The sequence below is a fragment of the Macaca thibetana genome, chromosome 1, assembly GCF_024542745.1.
Source record: "Macaca thibetana thibetana isolate TM-01 chromosome 1, ASM2454274v1, whole genome shotgun sequence".
Taxonomy (NCBI): domain Eukaryota; kingdom Metazoa; phylum Chordata; class Mammalia; order Primates; family Cercopithecidae; genus Macaca; species Macaca thibetana.
In genome coordinates, this window is record NC_065578.1 from 42,832,964 (window position 1) to 42,856,123 (window position 23,160).

At 47.1% G+C, this 23,160-nt stretch overlaps 1 protein-coding gene across 4 annotated transcripts in view; it reads left to right on the top strand.

Moving 5' to 3' along the window:
• KDM4A (lysine demethylase 4A) overlaps positions 1–23,160 on the top strand; it is a 57,378-nt gene that overhangs the window by 17,541 nt on the left and 16,677 nt on the right. For all 4 annotated transcript variants that reach the window (XM_050797745.1, XM_050797760.1, XM_050797736.1 and 1 more), the window contains 7 exons: positions 513–616; positions 1,012–1,149; positions 1,832–2,079; positions 2,864–3,063; positions 5,554–5,921; positions 17,918–18,038; positions 22,948–23,129. In XM_050797745.1, coding sequence (XP_050653702.1) covers positions 513–616; positions 1,012–1,149; positions 1,832–2,079; positions 2,864–3,063; positions 5,554–5,921; positions 17,918–18,038; positions 22,948–23,129 — 1,361 coding nt within the window. The remainder of the gene's footprint in view (positions 1–512; positions 617–1,011; positions 1,150–1,831; positions 2,080–2,863; positions 3,064–5,553; positions 5,922–17,917; positions 18,039–22,947; positions 23,130–23,160) is intronic.

The window sequence follows — 23,160 nt, forward strand, 5'->3', positions numbered from 1 at the left end:
TTAATGAGCAGTGGTGTTTCTTTGACCAGCGATAATGAACCAGACCAGTATGACCGGTGTTTCCAGTAAAGACCCAAATGTTAAAGAAAAAATTGCATTTTATGCTTTGTTTCTTTTATGTGGACTTACATAGATTTGTATGTCTAGAGAACATACTTCAGGAAAGCCTGGGTAGATCATACTCTAGCTGCATTACTGAAGAAAGATCAGGGATACAAGTGACTGGAGAAAAGGTCCTAAATAGTTTCAAAGCTCTGTAAGAACAGAGTCAGCTTGGGTGACCTTGGTTTCCCAAACAGGATTTCATTACCCATGTAATGCCCTACATGGGAGTGAGCCCAGAGGCTCACTGTAGAATCTTAGAATTGGTGCGGAGCTATAGGGATCCTTGGAGGTCACATCGGTGATTCTTCCTGTTTATCATTCCGATGAGAAGCACAGGTGTGAAGTGACTCCGGATTGCAGAGCTAGTGTGGGGCACTGTGTTAACCCATACCCTTTCAATTAAATAGGCTTTTTCCCAGGAAGTGCTCAAAGCTGTGAGGCATTTCTCCGCCACAAGATGACCCTGATTTCCCCGTTAATGCTGAAGAAATATGGAATTCCCTTTGATAAGGTGAGCTGATGTTACATGCCAAAGTTCTCAGGCACCACCCTTTCTGGCCTTTTACAGAGTTTTATTCTAGTTCATCACTATACCAAGAGGGGGGCCCAAGCTTAAACTATGTAACAACCCTTTGATCTAAGAGCATTAAAGGTGGGGCCACTTTAGCTTCCTGGTGCCAGAGGAGAGTCAGATCCCCTTGAACAGTGTTCATTTGGAGGAATGGTTAATTATAGTCATGTCATCTGATATGTCTGGGCTTTGCATAATTTTATAGAAGACAGCAAGACCCCAGGGGTTTTATGACTTACCCTTTGTTGCTCAGCTAAGTTGTGGTGGAGCTCAGAATTCCAGTTCTGTGGACCTCTGCCATTTGAAGCAGCTGTTTCAAGTCTGCTCTTGTTCAGGTGACTCAAGAGGCTGGAGAGTTTATGATCACTTTCCCTTATGGTTACCATGCCGGCTTTAACCATGGCTTTAACTGTGCGGAGTCTACCAATTTTGCTACCCGTCGGTGGATTGAGTATGGCAAGCAAGCTGTGCTGGTAAGTCTGCTTGATTTCTTTCTATAACACCATGACAAAAATGAGCAAATTCTGGTTAGATACGTTGGCTGGTGATTAGAATATTTCTTTGAGTTGCTGGAATTCAGAAACGAGCAGCTAGCAGTGTGTCAGAGTACTAACATTTTGTGTTCATAAGGAATTTTAAAAAATGTGTTCAGATTTGGGAAGTATAAAATGAGGTTCGTAAGTCCATTAGGCATTAAAACCACATCCACACACGTTAATATTCTTGCCTTAGCCACTCTGAGACTTCTCTGTTGAAGTTCCTAGGGGTTTTCTTTACTCTAGGGAAGCGGCAGGGCTAGGCCTTTGACTCGTAGTAGTAGACTTGCTTGTGTGTTCCTGGCTTGGACAGGGAGCCAAGGTCAGGTGGCTCACCATCCTGGGGGCCTAAGTGCTGAGCCTAACCACCGTCTGTGGCCCCGAGTTAGTGCCCAGGTAGATTTGCCCCAGTAGTATGTATTCTCTGCCCTTTTTTCCCTGCTTCCCTTCATATTTGAAGGTCCTGCAAGGATAATATGCCCTCAGCCTGTGAACCAAAACAATCTGGTTATAAACCATCTTGCACTTGTTTCCATGTGGAGGGAGGAGCTAGGACTTGGGGGTGAGGTGGAAGCAGCAAGGTATGCTCACCTGGTGCTCTTCCGGTTCCTGCTGACAGTGCTCCTGTAGAAAGGACATGGTGAAGATCTCCATGGATGTGTTTGTGAGGAAGTTCCAGCCAGAAAGGTACAAACTTTGGAAAGCTGGGAAGGACAACACAGTTATTGACCATACTCTGCCCACGCCAGAAGCAGCTGAGTTTCTTAAGGAGAGTGAACTGCCTCCAAGAGCTGGCAACGAGGAAGAGTGCCCAGAGGAGGACATGGAAGGGGTGGAGGATGGAGAGGAAGGAGACTTGAAGACAAGGTAACCCAGCAGCCCTTTGTCGTGGCTGTGTGAGGGAGAGGTGTCTGGGTAGGTCCTGTGACCTGTGGAGAGGCTGTTTCTAAGATGCTGTTTGTGCCTCGGCTGAGGGATTGTTCTTGGTAAAGGCTCCAGAAGCCGGAGAGCCAGAGCATTCAGGCACTTTCTGAATGAGAGAACTGCAGTAGGCGTGTAGTCTGCTGGAGCAAGGGGTTATTTATATGAGGGTTAAGGCATTTATGTGCGAAGGTTGGGCTCCCCCTGAGCCGGAAAAGTCATGTTTTCTCATCATATCAGAGAGTCTTTTAAAAAGAAGTGTAGTGAGGATGAGACTCAAGGGCATTGGTAATGTTGTGATTTAAGTCTGCAGTGCCATTAGAGCAGACTTAAGAAGAGTCACCTTTTTAAGTCTGCACCAATGGGAAGCTGAGCCAGGGGATCTGTGCTCTGAGAATTTATCCTGGGCCATATGGGAAAGAAAGGAGGAACCGTTCCTTGGTACCTACTATATGCCAGGCACTTTGCCAGCTACTCTGCATACCTTTTCTTAGTCCTCACAACAAACCTGTTAGGTGGGTGGTAATACCTGTATCTTTTAGATGATGGAACAAGCTCAGAGAGGTGAAGTCCCTTGTCTCAAGTCACAAATAAGAGGTGTCCCTGAGTTTTGAGCCAGGCCTGACAGGCTCTGGCCATTCACTTTGGGTTGTGTGTGGATGTGTAGGAATGTCTTTGAGTAAGTGGATGTATTTGTGGGCTCTTAAAAGATTTGCCGTCTCCCTTGCAGCCTGGCCAAGCACCGAATAGGGACAAAGAGGCACCGAGTTTGTCTTGAAATACCACAGGAGGTGAGTCAGAGTGAGCTCTTCCCCAAGGAGGAGCTGAGTTCTGAGCAGTATGAGATGACGGAGTGCCCGGCAGCCCTCGCCCCCGTGAGGCCCACCCATAGCTCTGTGCGGCAAGTTGAGGATGGTCTTACCTTTCCAGGTTAGTTGACTATGGTGTATTTTCCACAACCTTAACTCATACCTGTGTCCCGTGTCAGATGCCATATTGAGTGCTGGGTGAGAAAGAGAGCAGAGTGACAGGTCTGTGAGCAGATAGTGTACTTGGAGTGTGGGAAGTGCTTTGGGTAGGGATGTACAGGGTGGACTGGACACGTAGGGAAAAGCTCCTCCCTCTGTCTGGTCAGGGGTCAGGGAAACACTGGAGGTTTTGGTGAAGGTGACTCTTACAAGGTAAGTAGGACCTTCCCAGGCGGACAGAGAGAGAGCAGGGATGTAGAAAGGGTGTCCCAGAGGGGAGGAGCAGGGCACAGGCGTGGAGATGGGAGAATTTTTTTTTTTTTTTTTTTTTTGAGATGGAGTCTTGCTCTGTCATGCGGGCTGAAGTGCAGTGGCGCAATCTCGGCTCACTGCAACTTCTGCCTCCTGGGTTCAAGCGATTCTCCTGCCTCAGCCTCCCAACTAGCTAGGACTACAGGTGCCCGCCACCACACCTGGCTAATTTTTTTTTGTATTTTTAGTAGAGATGGAGTTTCACCATGTTGGCCAGGCTGATCTTGAACTCCTGACTTCAGGTGATCCGCCTGCCTCGGCCTCCCAAAGTGCCGAGTGGGATTACAGGCTTGCGCCACCGTTCCCAGCAGAGATGGGAAATATTAATAGCATGGTCCACTTGGGGGAACCGGTGGGGAGTTTCCCTCAATTGAATATTAGGGTAGAAGGCAGCTGTGTGACCAGAAGGTGACGCTGGAGAAATAGGAGAGGATGTAGGGCTGTCTGCCATTTTCATTTGCTCACTTGGAAGCTTATATTTTAAGAGTGGGAGTGGTGTGATCAGTGTTGTTTAGCAGTCACTTGGAAGGTCATTGAGGCTAGATTTGTTGGAGAAAGGCTTGTATCTGTCTTGGGTCAGGTATGACGCTAAGATGTGGTCTGCTGACAGCCAGGTAGCACTGTGGACTGACGTTCTGGGCTGGGCTGGCTTCTAATTCAGCAGATTTTCTTTCCCTTTTTTCCCTTCAAATTTATTTATATTGACAGATAAAATGGTGCATATTTGTCATGTACAACATAATTTTTTTTTTTTTTTGAGACTGAGTCTGGCTCTCTCGCCCAGGCTGGAGTGCAGTGGCCGGATCTCAGCTCACTGCAAGCTCCGCCTCCCGGGTTTACGCCATTCTCCTGCCTCAGCCTCCAGAGTAGCTGGGACCACAGGCGCTCGCCACTTCGCCCGGCTAGTTTTTTGTATTTTTTTAGTAGAGATGGGGTTTCACCGTGTTAGCCAGGATGGTCTCGATCTCCTGACCTCGTGATCCGCCCGTCTCGGCCTCCCAAAGTGCTGGGATTACAGGCTTGAGCCACTGCGCCCGGCCACAACATAATTTTTTTGTTTTAGAAACAGGGTCTTGCTCTGTTGCACAAGCCTGTGCGAACACAGCTCACTGCAGCCTCAACTTTCCGGGCTCAAGCAATCCTCTTGCCTCAACCTCTCAAGTAGCCTGGACTACAGGCATACGCCACCATGCCTGGCTACTTTTTTGTTTTTTGAGACGTAGTCACTCTGTCACCCAGGCTGGAATGCAGTGGCGATCTCGGCTCACTGCAATCTCTGCCTCCCGGGTTCAAGTGATTCTCCTGCCTCAGCCTCCTGAGTAGCTGGGACTACAGATGTGGGCCATCACGCCTGGCTGATTTTTTATATTTTTAGTAGAGATGGGGTTTCACCCTGTTAGCCAGGATGGTGTCGATCTCCTGACATCGTGATCTGCCTACCTCGGTCTCCCAAAGTGCTAGGATTACAGCCGTGAGCCACCGCGCCTGGCCCATGCCTGGCTAATTTTTAAATTTTGTAGAGATAGGGTCTCACTTTGTTGCCCAGGCTGGTCTTGAACTCCTGGGCTCTAGCAATCCTCCCATCTTGGCCTCCCAAAGTCCTGGGATTACAGTTGTGAACCACTTCTCCTGGTCCAACATGATTTGTGAAGTAGATATATGTTGTGGAATGGTTAAATCTAGCTGATTAAAATACATATTACTTCACATAGTTACCATTGTTGCAGTGAGAACATTTAACATACACCCTCTTAATATTTTTCAAGATCTTTAGATTTTCTAGCATGGGCTAGGTAGCCAGGTCTCTGCTGAGCTCAGACTTGCATTTCCTGCAGGAGACTTCAGAGGAAATGGCAGCTGCCCCTTACTGAGTGTCTGCTGAGTGCCAGGTGGTGCTCAGGAGTCTTATTTATGAGCCCTGCAGATATGTAGTAGCATCTTCTCACTACAGAGGAAGAAGCTGGAGGCCAGGAGGCTGAGCAGATAGCCCTGGCTCACAGTGTCCCTCAGTGACAGAGCCAGGATGGGAAGCCAGGTCCCATTCCTAGCCCATGTTCCTTGTGCTTTGCCACTCTGGCTTTCATCAGATTCACGTGTGCAGGTGGAACTTGGCTCTGTCTAACGTGTATGTGTGTTTCAGATTATTCTGACTCCACTGAAGTCAAATTTGAAGAGCTCAAAAATGTCAAACTAGAAGAGGAGGATGAGGAGGAAGAACAAGAAGCAGCAGCCTTGGATCTTTCTGTGAATCCTGCGTCTGTAGGGGGACGCCTTGTCTTCTCAGGCTCCCAAAAGAAGTCATCTAGCCTGGGCTCTGGCTCTTCACGGGATTCTATCTCTTCTGATTCAGAAACTAGTGAGCCTCTCTCCTGCCGAGCCCAAGGGCAAACGGGAGTTCTCACTGTGCACAGTTATGCCAAAGGGGATGGCAGGGTCACTGTGGGAGAGCCATGCATGAGGAAGAAAGGGAGCGCCGCCAGAAGTATCAGTGAGCGGGAGCTGGCAGAGGTATGGGCTCCAGGCAGTGGTGTGGGCTGGGGAGCTGCCCTGAAGGACACCCTGTCGGGGAGGGGATCTGTGTTGGGGAGGTGGGTCTGTGTGGTGGAGGTGCTGCAGGAGGGCAGGAGAAACCCTCAGTCAGTGCCTCCAGCCTGCAGTGGTTGTGTCCAACAAAAGCCTGGGTGGCATTCACTCTCCCAGCTTGTTCTTTGCTGGGAGTTGCTTTTCTCTTATCCCTGTGGCTTCTGATTCCAAGAATTGCATCAATGCAGCCTCAGTCACGGCAGCAGATCCTCCTCAGCCCACTTGGATCACAATGCCTTTTTTTTTTTTCTTGAGATAGAGTCTTGCTCTGTTGCCTAGGCTGGAGTGCAGTGGCGTGATGTTGGCTCACTGCAACCTCTGCCTTCCAGGTTCAAGCAGTTCTCCTGCCTCAGCCTCCCGAGTAGCTGGTATTACAGGCGTGTGCCACCACGCCCAGCTAGTTTTTGTATTTTTAGTAGAGACAGGGTTTCACCATGTTGGCTAGGCAGGTCTCGAACTCCTGACCTCAAGTGATCCACCCACCTCAGTCTCCCAAAGTGCTGGAATTACAGGCGTGAGCCACCGTGGCTGGCCTTTTCAGTTGGGGTGGGTGGGAACTCTTCCTCTGACCCTCATTGCCTTAGCGGCACAGGGGTTAGAATAGCTGCCATTGGAGCCCACATGTTTGGGGGTTTGGGATGAGATGAGATGAGATGGCCTTTCTTACCTTGAAATTCAAGGGTTTTTTTCTTACAAGTCTTGACTGCTCTGTAGACTCCCAGTATGACACTGATAGAACATCCTTTTGGAGACCAAGATGCATTCCCAAAGCTATAAATATGAACGTGTGTGTTCAGGCTTCCTCCATAAATATGTGTTGTCACCAAAAGCTGATTCCTGCTTTTGTGTAAAATGGCTCTTGGTGGGTCTGCCACTATGGGTGATCAGAGTCATGTCAGATGCAGCTGGACCCACACTACCCAAGGGACCTTCCCTGACTCCCCAGCCTTACAGCTTATGTGGGTCAAGCTTGCAGCTTTTGATGAGGGGTGGCAGATATAAGAAGCCAGTGCAGAAGGTCCTCTTTATTCCCTATCCCCTTACCTTTAGTTTTTAAAAATTTAGCTCTTAAAAATCTTCACTATGGAAAATTTCTGAAGTATGTACAGAATACCATCACGAGCCCCCGCGTGTACTCATCATATATATGATTAGCATTTGGCACATTTGCTTTCTGTTTTCTTTGGCTGCAGTACTTGACACTCAGTCATATTCACATTTCCCTAGTGTTGCCAATAGTCCCTTTTTATGGTATGTTTATCTCCTTGTTGTTAATACTCGTAACTTTTCTCGGTGCCTTCTCTGAATCTCAGGGTACGGTTTTTGTAGACTTCCTTTTTACCTTGTGAATGTTCCTCTTTCCATCCCACTGTGGTTGCAGGCTAATGAGCTAATAACTACTGTGTTTCCTTCTCATTGCCTCTGATTGCAGTTCTCTATGCCTTCTTATGGCAGCTTCCATAAATGAGGGCTTTTTCAGCCTGGAAACCAGAGTCTCTTAAACTTCCAGTTGCCACCTAGCAATTCTTCCTTCACAGAGGCGCCGAGCCATTTCGTCCATCCTACTGTTCACTACAGTTCATGCTGTCCTCTTGCTGAGTCTTCCTGACATTCTTGTTTCTAGTTGCAATCACAATCACAAAAAGCAGCTAAGAAGTAGCAAGAGCTCACTGTATATTAAATACTTTGTTTTTCTTTTTTGAGACAGGGTCTTGCTCTGTTGCCCAGGGTAGAGTGCAGTGGCACAGTCTTGGCTCACTGCAACTTCTGTCCCCTGGGTTCAACCCATCCTTCCCACCTCAGCCTCCCAAATAGCTGGGACTACAGGTGCACACCACCACTCTCAGCTAATCTTTGTATTTTCTCGGCTTATCTTTGTATTTTTGTATTTTTTGTAGAGATGGGGTTTCACTGTGTTGCCCAGACTGGTCTCGAACTCCTGGGCTCAAGTGATCCTCCTCCCTTGATCTCCCAAAGTGCCATGATTTCAAGTGTGAGCCACTGTGCGCCCCACCGCCCCCAGCTATTAAATACTTTATATGCATTGTTTAGTCTTTGTATTACTGGTTAATTAATCTTATTACAGAGTCAAGTTTTTGTGGGATTTTTTTGGGGTGGGAGGTGCAGGAAGCCAATAAATAACACTTGTCCTTTTTCCTCTCAAGTTTGGAACTATTTAATTGATGATACAAGAGTCAGGCATATGGAGCTCAGAATGTTGCTTTACTTACAAGTTAAAATGATTGAAGAAAGTGACTTTTAACCTGTGGCCAAATGGCCCTGCTACTCATTTACTCTTTTTTTTTTTTGAGACTGAGTCTCGCTCTGTTGCCCAGGCTGGAGTGCAGTGGTGCAATCTTGGCTCACTGCAAGCTCCGCCTCCCGGGTTCAGGTGATTCTCCTGCCCCAGCCTCCCCAGTAGCTGGGATTACGGGCATGCATCACCACTCCTGGTTAATTTTTGTATTTTTTTAGTAGAGATTTCACCATGTTGGCCAGGCTGGTCTGTAACTCCTGAGTGTCCGCCTCAGCCTCCCAAAGTGCTGAGATTACAGGTGTGAGCCATCGCGCCTGGACTACTCATTTACTCTTGATGTCTCCAGGCCCCTCTAGAGGCAAAGCATTTCCATGGAAGCACTCAGCTTCCATGTGGTGTGGACATAGGCCAGAATGCACTCCCTCTCCAAAAGACAGATCCTATTGAAGTGAATCACAGCTTTTAAGGGGGTGGGGAGAAGAAAAGCCAGGACTCTCTCCATGTGGAAGTATGCTGGGGGAAGGGGTCTTCTCTCTGACATGTCTCTCTTTTTCAGTCCTCTGCTCAAAAACCCTTGAGTGTCTTCTTGGTTCCTTTTTATTTCTGTATATACTTCTCAGGTCTAGCCTGATGATAATACCCTAATACCCTCTCTGCTGCATTGCCATCCATCCCTCCACCTCCAACATGTGCTAGCTTGTTTGTCTGAACTACTTAAAAGTCTCTAAAACTGTTTTGGCTGCCCTGCCTCTTCACTACTTTGTAATCATTTACAGCATGCCTGCTCTAGGCCAGGACTGTGCCTTCAAGGAACTCATAGTCTAGGAGAGATAGATAAGAGCAAATCATTCCAGTACTAATGATACGTGTTGTGGTACAAGTGGGAGAGTTAGCAGTTCAGCTTGGGGTTGCAGTGTGGATTTCAGGACTGCCCGAGAGAAGGAAATAGTTTAGGCCTGAGGTTAGAAGAATGCCAGGTGGATAGAAGGAAATCGAAGAGAGAATCTGGGAGAGTAGGATGTTCTAAATGCTCATGATAGCTCATGCCAGCATCAAAGCACTTGGGGATCTGCAGTGGTTTAGTTTGTCTCAGGTGTATAGGGCTAGAGAGGGCCTCAGGTGGTGCTTTTGGAGGATATCAAGAGCCAGAACCTGGAGGGTCTGCCTTGTTGCTCTGTGAAGCAGTTTGACCTCCTAGTTACAGTGTAGGGAGCAGCAGAAGGGTCCCCACCATATGCACCGTATGGGTTTGGAAATTGAAAACTTTCTTTTTTTTTTTTTTTTTTTTTTTTTTTTTGAGGCGGAGTCTCGCTCTGTCACCCAGGCTGGAGTGCGGTGGCCGGATCTCAGCTCACTGCAAGCTCCGCCTCCCGGGTTCACGCCATTCTCCTGCCTCAGCCTCCCGAGTAGCTGGGACTACAGGCGCCCGCCACCTCGCCCAGCTAGTTTTTTGTATTTTTTAGTAGAGACGGGGTTTCACCGTGTTAGCCAGGATGGTCTCGATCTCCTGACCTCGTGATCCGCCCGTCTCGGCCTCCCAAAGTGCTGGGATTACAGGCATGAGCCACCGCGCCCGGCCTGAAAACTTTCATAATTCATTCTTTTAAATGCACACACAAAGGGCCGGGTGTGGTGGTGCATGCCTGTAATCCTAGCACTTTGGGAGGCCGACATGGGTGGATCACATGAGGTCAGGAGTTCAAGATCAGCTTGTCCAAAATAGAAAAATTAGCTGGGTGTGGTGGCGGGTGCCTATAATCCCAGCTGCTTGGGAGGCTGAGGCAGAAGTGCTTGAACCCCGGGGCGGAGGTTGCAGTGAGGTGAGATCACACCACTGCTCTCTAGTCTGGGTGAAAGAGTGAAACTTTGTCTCAAAAAAATAAATAATAAATGCACACACAAAGATTCAGAGGGAGGCCACGCAGGGTGCCGTGCACCTGTGGTCCCAGCACTTTGGGAGGCTGAGGTGCGAGAATCGCTTGAGCCCGAGAGGTTGAGGCTGCAATGAGCCATGACTGTACCATTGCACTACAGCCTGGGTGGCAGAATGACACAATATCTTAAAAAAGAGAGATGCAGAGCAAATAATACAGTGAACCCACAAATAAATTTTTTTTTTGAGATTGAGTCTTGCTCTGTCGCCCAGGCTAGAGTGCAGTGGCATGATCTGGGCTCACTGCAACCTTCACCTCCCGGCTTCAAGCAATTCTTTGCCTCAGCCTCCTAAGTAGCTGGGATTACAGGCGCCTGCCACCACGCCCGGCTAATTTTTGTATTTTTAGTAGAGACGGGGTTTCACTATCTTGGCCAGGCTGGTCTTGAACTCCTGACCTCATGATCTACCCACCTCAGCTTCCCAAAGTGCTGGAATTACAGGTGTGAGCCACCGTGCCCAGCCGAACCCATAAGTATTCTAACAGGTGTCAGGATCTTTCCATATTTGCTTTGTTTGTCCTATTTTCAATTTTCCGAAGTATTTATATTAAAATTATATTATCTTTATTAGTTTATAATGTACATATTTTTGGGGTACATGTGATATTTTAATACATTAGTTTGTGAAGATTAAATCACTGTAATTGGGAAATGTATCACCTTAAATATTTGTCTTTATGCTAGAAACATTCAAATAATTCTAACTATTTTGAAATGTACAATAGACTATTGTAAACTAGTCACCCTACTGATTTGTCAAACACTAGGTCTCATTTTTTCTATCAAACTATATATTTGTGCCCATTAATCTGCCTCTCTGCTGAAGTATTTTAAAGTACATCCCAGATACCTTGTCATTTCTTCCCTACTTCAGTGTGTATCTTTGAAAAATATGGTCACAGGCCGGGCGCGGTGGCTCAAGCCTGTAATCCCAGCACTTTGGGAGGCCGAGACGGGCGGATCACGAGGTCAGGAGATCGAGACCATCCTGGCTAACACAGTGAAACCCTGTCTCTACTAAAAATACAAAAACTTAGCCGGGCGAGGTGGCAGGCGCCTGTAGTCCCAGCTACTCGGGAGGCTGAGGCAGGAGAATGGCGTGAACCCGGGAGGCGGAGCTTGCAGTGAGCTGAGATCCAGCCACTGCACTCCAGCCTAGGTGACAGAGCGAGACTCTGTCTCAAAAAAAAAAAAAAAAAAAGAAAAATATGGTCACTTTCAGCTGGGTGCGGTGGCTCACGCCTGTAATCCCAGCACTTTGGGAGGCCGGGGGGGTGGATCACCTGAGGTCAGGAGTTCGAGACCAGCCTGGCCAACATGGTGAAACCTCATCTCTACTAAAAATACAAAAATTAGCCGGGCATGTTGGCGGGTGCCTGTAATCCCAGCTACTCAGGAGGCTGAGGCAGGAGAATTGCTTGCCATTCTACTCAGGAGGCAGAGGTTGCGGTGAGCTGAGATCGCGCCATTGTACTCTAGCCTGGGCAACAGAGTGAGACTCCATCTCACAAAAAAAATAAAAAAAAAAAAAAAAAGAAAAATATGGTCACTTTCTCAGATAACTATGCCATTATTATACCTAAGAAAACTATAAAAATTCTTTAGCATAATTTACTATCCAGTCCATAATCACATTTCCTCATTGTCCAAACAAAGTCTGTTTTACAGTTGACTGGTTTGTATCAGGATTAAACCAAGGCCCACACCTTTGATTTGATGATGTTTTGAAGTCTTCCTTAATGTAGGCCAGCACCTCCCCCCATTTTTTCCTCACCATTGACTTAATCAAGAAGCTGTCATTGGTTGTCCAGTAAAGGGTTTTTTAAGTACTGCACTGATGTTTTAGAAGATTGTTCTGGAGGCAGTATAAAGATTCTAGGGGGGAGGAAGAGAGAGGCAAAATTAGAAATTGTTAACAGAGGTTCTCTTGAAGGTGGAATTATGGATGATTTCACTTCCTACATTTATGCATCATTTGAATATTTTTATGATTAACATGTTATTTTTATAACTAAATACTTCTACTTCAGGAAAGGAGGAAAAAAGATTTGAAACAGGGAAACCAATTAGGAACCTATTTCTTTAGTCTGAGAGAGAGGTAGTGAGGACCTGTGGGTGGTGGTGATAGGGATGGGGAGCAGAAAATGGACTTGAGCTACTTGGAAGGTAGGTGCATAGGACTGGGTGACTGGGTGTGGGGTGAGTCAGAGGGTAGCATGGGGCTTGACTCGGGTTTCCAGCTTTGAGTTCTTGGGATGGATGGTGGTGCCATCCGTATAGGATAGTGGTTATAAGAAAACTAGAGGGTTTTTAGTGTGGGCCAGGAAATGATTTGAGTTTGGGTACGTCTGGAGGGTAACTTTTGTGAGGTAGGCTATGGAGATACATGGACATAGCCTCGAAGCTGGGGGTGGAAGGGTTGGTCTGTGGGTGTGGGAGTCACCAGGAGGGCACTGGTGGGTATGGAAGAATGTGTGTAGAGTGAAGAACAGTTTCACAGTGTGGGGTGACGGGAGAGGGCCCAGGTAGGAGAATGTGAAGAAGCAGCCAGAGATCAGGAGAACTAGGAAAGAACAGTGTATTCAGGGCCAGGGCAGGAGAAAAGTTCAAGACAATTGGAGGTATGGCCAAGTGTGCCTTGTATTAAAGGGCAGGGTCCTGCCGAGTGCGGGAAGTTGAAGAGGTAGTGATTGGATTCTGGGGATCTAAGGAAGTGGGAGTGCAGATGGAGAGACAGGAGGGGATGGCTGCAGATAGGTTTTTTGTTTGTTTTTGAGACAAGCTCTTGTGTTGCCCAGGCTGGAGTGCAGTGGTGCGATCTCTGCTCACTGCAGCCTCGACCTCCCAGGCTCAAAGGATTCTCCCACCTCAGCCTCTCAAGTAGTTGGGACTATAGGCATGTGCCATCATGCCCAGCTAATTTTTTTATTTTTGTAGTGATGGGGTATCCTTATGTCGCCCAGGCTGATCTTAAATTCCTGGGCTCAAGTGATCCTCCTGTCTCGGCCTCCCAAAGTGCTGAGATATAGGCATAAGCCATCACACCCAGCCTGTGTTTTTAAATTGTGGTAATATATACATGATATGAAATTTACCTATTTTAACAGTTTTTGTAGTATACAGTTCAGTGGCAGTAAGTACATTAACTTCGTTGGGCCACGGTCACCAGAATGCAGATGGTTTTGAGGTGGGAGGAGATGGAGAATTTATCTCTGAGGGTCGCCTAGAGTAGTCAGATAATAATTACCTCTGCTTAGTGCAGCCCAGCGCTTTTCAAAAGCCACTACTCTTGGAAACTCTTCATTGCTTTCCATCTAGTTCCCTTTCTTCTTTGAAGCTCTAGAGTACTTGCTTCTTAATGCCCTTGCCATAGGCTGGTGAAGAATATAACCTTCTAGAAGCTGGGCTCTGTGCCACACTCATCCTCATTTCTTGAGTTACCAGCCCAGTCCACAGGGCTTGGCCTGTGAAACCCTCTGTAATGAGGATGGAATGAGTAAATGGAAGGTCAGATTTGTTTTAGTAAGAAGCCACCATCAGAATTAATTGACTGGTAGGAATAAGGGACAGATAGTCAAGGTTTGGGGGCAGAAGCTGAGCAACTTTGCCCATCCCTGGAGAGGTCTAATAGCACTGGATCTATATTTGTAGACAACTTGGTTCCTTAGAGCACCCTTATATTTCCCTACCCCCACTTTAAGCATCCCCAAGCTGTAATTTGGGCTGCCTGCTGTTCAGTTTCCATGCCACCATCTATGTCAAGGGCCTTTTTTAGGTGAGTTTGGTAAACTGCAGTTTTTGGTAAAAGCACCCTGGCTGACTGACTGCCAAAGCTGTAGAGTTTTCATTACCTACTGACTGAACCTCAGCCATATGTCTGCTGCAGAAGTTCTTGTTAGTTCAAGCTGCTTTGAAAAGTGAGTTCCCAAAACAAGGTGGGAGAACAATTGGTTCTTCTCTGTGCAGAATAAACCCTAACAGGAACACTAACCTTGATGCTGGTGCCAGATGTTGGAGGAGCGAGGAAAGAACTCAGGAGCCTTGAGCTCTAGCTTTCTTGCAGGCAGGGCCCTGGGAGACTACCTGCTATCCCACCCTGTCTGCAAAAAGAGCCCTTTGGGGAAGGGTTTATTACTGCCATTTTACTGGTAGGGCTGCCACTCGTCCAGGCTCATACAGCTAGTTGGTTTCTGTCATATACTGAGGGAATTTAGAAACTGGAGCAATCCCAGGGAAGGCAGCACCGTGAGAAGGGTGCAGATGCCATGGTAGCAGGAGGAGTACTGGCCAGGAGATGAGGAAATGTGAAAAAATATTCAAATATTTGAATGGACCTGACTACTTTGGTCAGAGGCAGCATGACGGTAGTGGAAAGGGCTCAGACTTCAGACTTGGACACTAGGTCTCCCTCCCTGAGGTTAGAAATCATGTCTTGTTCATCTCTACACTGCCAAAACAAGTGTTCCCACCATATGCTGGCTATATAGGAGGTGCTGTGAACATACTGATCATGGAAAAACTGTCCTCTTCCTTTCCCAAGCTGCATTCTGGTGTTCTTGACCTTCACCCTTCCACCTCCTCTTGGTGATCTTAGGTACCTCCTACCCTGTATTTGTTTCCTATTGCTGCTATAACAAGGTACCACAAACACAGAGACTGAAACACTTGTTCTCTTGTGGTTCTTTAGTTCAGAAGTCTGAAATGGGTTTCACTGAGCTAAAATGAAGGCGTCAGCAGGGCTGTGTACCTTCCTGGAGGCTCTCGGGGGAGGACCCATTTCCTTGCCCTTTCCAGCCTCCCTAGGCTGTCCACATTCCTTGGCTCCTAGACCTCTGCGTCCATGGTCAGAGGCAGGGGCATCCAACCAAGTGTCTCTGGCATCACATCACTCAGACTCTTCTGCTTCCTTCTGTTGTATTCCCCATTGGGATTACACTGGGCCCACCTGAATGATCCAGGATATTCCCTATTTTAAAGACTATCTGATTAGCAATCTTAATTCTCCTTTACCATGTTAGAATAACATATTCACAGAGATTGGGATGTGGGTATATTGGGGAACCATTCTCTCTACCAAATATCCTATTATCTCCCTTTCACAAGCTGCTGCTTTGCCTATAAAGCCAAGCTCATGTAGCCCCTATCATAGCTAAAATACAATTCTAGAGGAAATTTCCTTCTCAAATTATGATCTCATTTTTCCCTTGATCTTCCCAAAAATACTCCGTGATATATTCGCTCCTTAGTTTCTTATTCTTTGTCCACCGGAACTTATCTCAAAAAACAGTCCTGATAGCTCCCCTTTGCCGAGTGAGTCCCTTGGCCACTTCCCTGCTCAGCTCTTCTGTGTTCTTTGGCCTGTGGATCTCCCCCTCCCTGAAGTCGTCCCTTTGTTGGCTTTCTGGTATTCCTCTTACCTGTCTGCTGCGGAGTCTCCTTTTCTCCCTTCTCTTCTTCCTCCTGTCCCTGGAAGGCTTAGTCAATTTATCACCCACAACAATCTTATCTTCTCCCACCATTGTAATTCTGAACCTGGTGCTGCGGGTTCCCAGCTCTTGCTCTGACCTCTTTTCTGAACCCCCTGAATTTCTTATTGCCTCCCCTGGGTATTTCCAAATGAAAAGACCCTGGATACATGTTGTGTACCCCACACAGCTTGTTTAACCTGGTTTGTTATTAGCCTCCACTTCCTCCACACGAGCCCTCTTAAAGCCTGTCACCTTGGTGGTCCAGGCTAGAAAACGCCACCGTTTCTGGCTTCTTTATTCTCATTCCTTTTTTCCCTAGTCTGCCACAGCCCACAGGTTTAGGCCTATTGTCCAGGTGCCCTCAAAGTGATGGTGGGGGCAGGTCGGTGGCATGGGGGAAACAGGAATATTATTGGGGTATAGGAATAAAGCAAAATTAACTTTATTTTTATCTTAACCTTTTATAGTCTGTTTTTGCTTTAAAATGTGCATATGTGCATTAGTATTAGTATATGTAATTGATTAGTAAGTAATATCTAGGTTGGGGGTACATGCTCCTAAATTTTCTATTTACATGGTAAGACTATCAGAGTTGGGCAAGTATGGGTTTTCCAGTTTGTTTTAACCAAAGAACCCTTTTACTTACTTATTGATTGATTGGAGACAAAGTCTCACTTCTGTCATCTAGGCTGGAGTGCAGTGGTGCAGTCTCAGCTCACTCACTGCAGCCTTGACCTTCCGGACTCAGGTGATCCTCCCACCTCAGCCTCCCAAAGTGCTGGGGATTGTAGGTGTGAGCCACTGTGCCTGGCCAGAACCCTTTCTTTAAGTGAAATCTTAATCAATTAAAACATACAAATCAAAAGCAGAGCCATTCTGGTTGGAAAGAAGGTGGGGCCTCAAGCCTTTTTTGTTTACTCTAATGGAGGCTCCTTAGGCGCTTTCCGGATGTACATTTTGAAAACCATTGGTTTAGACAGTTGATACAGTTCAGGTCTGATTAAGTCTATGGTCATGTAAGTCTTCATGGACATCAGCAGGAAAAGGTCCCTGATATCCTCACTCCACCATATTCCTCCATACTGCTGCAGCATCCTTACTCACCTAAGCACAGATCCCATCTTCTTTGTTTCTCCACACCTTCTTCTTTTCCTGAGCAGGCCTTTGCACACAGTAGGTGCCCAGTGAATATTTGTTGAATGAATGGCAAATGGACGGCAAAACTTGTTGGCAAAATTTACGTTTGGAAGATTAGGCTCTGTTCTTCCTGGACATGGCCTGTTCAGAAGTTGTTTTCTCTTGGCATTCCAACTGTGGTCCTTAACTCCTGGGGCTCTGTGTAGTCGCACATGGAGTCTGTAGGCCCAGGGTGTCTTCTCTAAAGTAGCACTGCAGCATTTATGGCATTGGTTTTTGTCACAGTTGTAAAGTGGCCCTCTTTCAGGCCTCATTTCCTTGCTTAATGGATTTTGCTAACCCTACGTCTCCTAATGTCAGTGTAACCAAGTTTTAAATATGTTGATTAGAAAGAAACCCTTCTGTAGTGTTTCTGAGTCAATCCTGTATGTTTAAATCTAATTACATTTGCTCTGACATTATGTAAATGCAGTGTTAAATCAACCTTTCCCTTTGCAGCCAGGCCAGAGTTTCAGATGCACTTTCCATCCTCGCTGATGTTCTCCCCTGGAGAAGCAGCAGCTAACTGAGGAATGAACAGTACCTGCTAGAGCTGAAGTCCCGGCAGTGTATAAGGAGAAGGTGGCCTATTTTACTTTTAATAGGTTAGCTGCTGCTCACCCCTTTGGGTGTCCCCTAGACACTCCTGGGTGGCCCAGCTGCCTGGTACATTGTAACAGGTACTGTTGACCTACTGGGCCAAGGAAAGGGGTGCCTAGGCTCCTTGGGGGCTCTCTCACTTGGGCCACCTCGGTAGTCTCATGGCAGTGAGCTTAAGGGACGGGGCAAGGCTCTCTCAGAGTGGAAGCAGGCTTGTTTTTGGTACATTTGTTTCAGGCTGCTCCTGAGAAGGCCAAGAACCACACTTGGGTTTTCCCCCAAATTTACATAATCCTGGTTCAGACTAGTTTGGTACGTGGTGTTGTCACTTGGCTTTTTCTAAGACAGGTATTTTCTGTGTTTGGTTTTATATGTCTTTTTGTTTCTCTGTGCCCCTCTCTTTCCTTTGGTTTTCATTGTAAGGGTGACTTGTGCTGTCTCTCAAGTGGAGACAAGACCAATTTAATTTCTTCTGGTTTGCCTAGGTTGCGGATGAATACATGTTTTCCCTGGAGGAGAATAAGAAGTCCAAGGGACGCCGTCAGCCTTTAAGCAAGCTCCCCCGCCATCACCCACTTGTGCTGCAGGAGTGTGTCAGTGATGATGGTAAGTGTTGTTTTTCCTTCACCAGGAAGAAAGCAGCTCACCACATTAGACTTAACAGGACAGGACATCAGAAGGCCAAGCTGACAGATAAGGGTGGGCCTGTGGCTTAGCTGCTCTTCCAGATTTCCATAGAGAGGACTGGATTTCCTTATATCTAATTCACTAACCAGATTTCATTATAAGTTTGAGTATCTTGCAGTGTACCTTAACAGGGGATAATTGCAGGCAGGTTTTTTCCTTTCTTTTCCTGGGAGGTACACGGCTGATTTTTTAAGATAGAAACTCCTGTCAGTGATGCAAAGCCCTGTGCTGGATATGTGGCTGCAAAGATAACTAAGATATGTCTGTGCCTTCAAGACACTCACAGCGTAGTGGGGAAACTGGACAGGTGAACAGATCTCAAGAAAGAAGAGGCGGCTGGGCGCAGTGGCTCACGCCTGTAATCCCAACACTTTGGAAGGCCAAGGCGGGCGGATCACGAGGTCAGGAGATCAAGACTCTCCTGGCTAACACATGAAACCCCATCTCTACTAAAACTACAAAAAAGTAGCCGGGTGTCATGGCGCATGCCTGTAGTCCCAGCTACTCAGGAGGCTGAAGCAGGAGAATTGCTTGAACCCAGGAGGCGGAGGTTGCAGTGAGCCGAGATCGCGCCACTGCACTCCAGCCTGGGCAACAGAGCGAGACACCGTCTGAAAAAAAAAAGGTGTTACTCTGGGGCAGAAGGACAGCATGCCTTGGAGAAGAGGAGCAGGAGGCTGTAGTCAGAGGAACTCTAGTCAGCTCAGTGTGGCTAGAGCTGGAGGGCAAGGCCAGGGAGTGATAGGTGGGGTAGGACGAGGGGGACCAGATCCTGGAGAGCACTATCATGGAGGCCAGAGTGAGGAGTTTGTCTTACTGGCATTCAGGAGCCAGTGACACAGTGATGTTCGAGCAGAGGAATGACATGGTCATTTAGATTCCTTTAGAAAAGATCACTCCTAGTGCTGGCATCTTGAGGATGGCTTTGAGAGGACCACATGGGCTTCCATAATGGTCTGTCTGCAATATGAAGGTCTGAAGTAGGATGGTGGTGGTAGGGAATATATTTGGAAGATAAAATCAACTGGATTTGGTGACTGGCTGTGGAGCTATGAGGATGGTAGTTGAGGAGGATGAGTTGAGTGCCTCCCTGGTTTGTAGCTTTCACTGGGGAAACCTGAGTTCAGTGTCTATGGAGGACGTAGACTTAGGACTTGGCACTGAGGTGACATTTGATACAATTGTTGGAATAATGAGGCCACTCTTGGGGAGGGGACCAAGGTGGGTGAGCAGAGGCTGGGGGTAGGTGGACAGAGGAGGGAAGGGAGCCTGTGAAGGAGGCAGAGAAGCAGGGTAAGCAGACGTGTAAGGAAAACCAGGAAATGTGGCACTGAAGCTCAGGGTGCATTGACATCAGTGGAGAGTGGTCTCCTGTGCTGCCTGGAGCCCAGAGATCCAGGAAGATCAGTACTGCTGAGCCTCAGCTCTGGCTCAGTTGATGACTGGGCCCTGGCACCCTCAAGGAGAGCAGAGTCAATTGTACTTGTTACTCTTGACTAACGTCAGGCCCTGTCCTACCTGGTCCTCTCCTTCCTGATCATTGCCCCATCTCTGCTGTTTTTTTTTTTTAAGTAGAAAGATCATGATATGGCTGGGCGTGGTGGCTCATGCCTGTAATCCCAGCACTTTGGGAGGCTGAGGCGGGTGGATCACAAGGTCAGAAGATCAACACCATCTTGGCTAACATGGTGAAACCCCATCTCTACTAAAAATACAAAAAATTAGCTGGGTGTGGTGGCGGGCGCCTGTAGTCTCAGCTACTCAGGAGGCTGAGGCAGGAGAATGGCTTGAACCTGGGAGACGGAGCTTGCAGTGAGCCGAGATGACACCACTGCACTCCAGCCTGGGTGACAGAGCCAGACTCCGTCTCAATAACAACAACAACAACCAAAAAAAAAAAAAAAGATCATGATAAACAGGGTGGGGAACATCCCTTCTGTCCTCTATTCAGAAGTGTGGCAGGACCCTGAGTCAGGTCCTAGGAAGTTCTCTGTGTTCTTATTCCAGCCCAGACAGAAACTTCAGGTTCTCTTGGTAGCACCAGCCTATCTCCCAACTGGTTTAAAGCAATACAGACTTTAGGAAACTGGGAAGGTTACCAAGAGGAATACAAAATTACCCTTCAAAGATGACCATTATAAATATATTAGCATATTATCTTCTTGACTTTTCTAGTCAGATATTAGAGTATGTCCATGTATATCTTTTTAAAATAATGCAGTTGAGATAATACACAACTTCCCCCTACTTTTTTTGTTTCGTGTTTTTTTTTTTTGAGACAGAGTCTCACTCACTCTGTTGCCCAGGCTGGAGTGCAGTGGAGTGATCTTGGCTCACTGCAACCTCTGCCTCCTGGGTTCAAGTGATTCTCCTGCCTCAGCCTCCCAAATAACTAGGATCACAGGCGTGTGCTACGACTCCCGGCTAATTTTTGTATCTTTAGTAGAGACGGGGTTTTGCCATGTTGGCCACTCCTGACCTCAAGTGATCCGCCCACTTCAGCCTCCCAAAGTGCTGGGATTACAGGCATGAACCACCATGCCCAGCCCCATAATATCCTTTAATCTTCAGTCCACGACCCTCTTTCTGTCCTTGTCCCAAGAATGTGTTTTATAGTTATTTCTTTTGAACTCTAATATAAATCAAGCTAAGGTCACATACTGTATTTGGAAGTTATGTTTCTTTAGTGTTGTATGCCCCTCCCCCCACGTTAAAAAAATTTCAATTCAAGCATAACAATTCAGTGACATGCACACATTTTAACTGTACAGCTCAATGAAATTTTATGTATGTAAACTGTGTAATTTTGCTTCCTGCAATAACGTAGTGAACATTTTCCCTCATCATTCAGTATTCACAAATGGAATGATCTGGGGCCACTTTTGGCTTTGTAAATGGAACAGATGTCAGTGTGTTAATTTTTTAGTTGTGAGTGTGAGCCTGCCTGTCTGTTTCTGTTTCTTCCATTCTATCTTGGTCACTCCTGTTTGGCCAGGATAACGAGAAAAATCTGTGCTTGGGTTCTGGGCACCATGGCTCCTGATTGCAACTGAACGATGGGGCATATAGGGGTTGATTTTCATTGTCTGCGTTGGTGTCCTTAGGGTACACTGAGGTGGCGCACAATGGCAGCTGCCAGATGCCTTCAGATTAAACATGACTGTGAGGGCAGTGTAGAAAACTATCGCACTGAGCTGGAGTTGCCAGAAATGAAGAAACAGGCACCTAATGGAAGTACAGACCAGAGCTCTCCTTGGCTGCTTTGAACAGATTTCAGGGGCCTTTGAGAAAGCACTTCTTTTTGGGAAGAAGGAGGGTCATAGCTGAGGACTGATGATGCCACTCACAGCGAGATGCAGGGATCCCCTAGGATGCCCCGTGTGATGGGGCTGGCACAGAGCCAGTCTCCTTTCAGGGGCCGCATACTTGGGCCTTGCTTGGTCACACTTGCCAAAGAAGGGCATAGCAACTGTAGCTTCTCATACCTCCCTCGCATGGTAGAGCATCTGGAGAAACATTTTGGACATCTACCAAAGACTGCCCTCATTTACTCATAACCTTCAGAATTTTGGCGTTTCCTTTACTTCCCTGTTTCTGTTTCCTTGTTTCTGCTGGGAGCTCGTGGACTATGCCCGTGTTTTACTGATTTAGGAAGAACTGGGAAATGTGCACCTTCATCACTTATATGAGTTTTGTGAGCAAACTGTTTTTGATTTCCACTCAGCAGTATGTCCCTTTCTTGTAGGAAGATGCACCCAAAGGGGATTTTTCCTTCCCAGGCCTTGATGAAGTCTGATGAGTTGTATGTTCTGCTGTCTAGCATACCTAGGAGACACCATCTGTCATGACCAGGGATATATAAAGGGCCAGGAAGTCAGTATTTTAGGCTTTACAGCCCTCATTAGGCTCTGTGGTTGTCACTGTCTTTTTTTTTTTTTAAGCCCCAATGCTGAAAATGTAAAAACAAAGCTGGGTGCAATGGCATGTGCCTGTAATCCAAGCTACTTGGGCAGCTGCGATGGGAGGATCACTTGAGTCCAGGAGTTTGAGGCTGTGGTGGGCTATGATCGCACATGTAAATAGCCACTGTACTCCAGCCTGGGCAGCATAGCGAGACCCCATCACAAAGATGTAAAAACAATTCTTAACTTCCCGAGTGGGCTGGATTCAGCCTGCAGGATATTGTTTGCCAGCGTCAGGACATCACATCTTGTGGCTGGGAAGAGGAATCATCTTGGACATGTAGCTCTGCTTTCTTCTGAGGCAGAGCTAGGAGGGGGTGGGGAGCCTTGTCCAGAATAGGTACATACCCCTGACCTTTCCAGAGGAAGCTGGAAAGTCCTGGCCAAGGACCATGATATTACAACTTTTAAGCTTTGCCAATTCCCTGTTATTTTCCTTCCTTGTTTAGCTGCACTAAAGGGAAAACTCTAAAAGGTAAAGGACTTAACAGGCTGACATTTTGGAGGCAGCAAATAAGATGGTTTCTGGCAAGATGGTGCTTCATTCTGCTGTCCTTGGGCAGAGGGGCTGAATGTGGCAGCTGTTAAGGGAGAGCAGAGTAAGCTAAGCTCATGGGACAGGAGGAAGATTGGAGGCCATGAGTGAGTTTGACCAGGGAATGGGGTACTGGCAAGACTCTCTACACATCATCAAGATACTGAAGGAGTCTACTGACAGTTCTTCCATCCTTTGCCTTTATCATCCTTAGGAATCCAGGAGTCACCCTTGGTCCAAACCTAGGACCAGGAGTCCTAGTTGAACTCATCTGCTCTCCAGGCAGAGCCACAGGGTTGGTGCTGACTCATATTTCTGTTTCCTCCACTAGAGACATCTGAACAGCTGACCCCTGAGGAAGAGGCTGAGGAGACAGAGGCCTGGGCCAAGCCTCTGAGCCAACTGTGGCAGAACCGACCTCCAAACTTTGAGGCTGAGAAGGAATTCAATGAGACCATGGCTCAGCAGGCCCCTCACTGCGCTGTCTGTATGATCTTCCAGACTTACCATCAGGTAAGCCGGCTTCATGCACTCTGTTTACCCA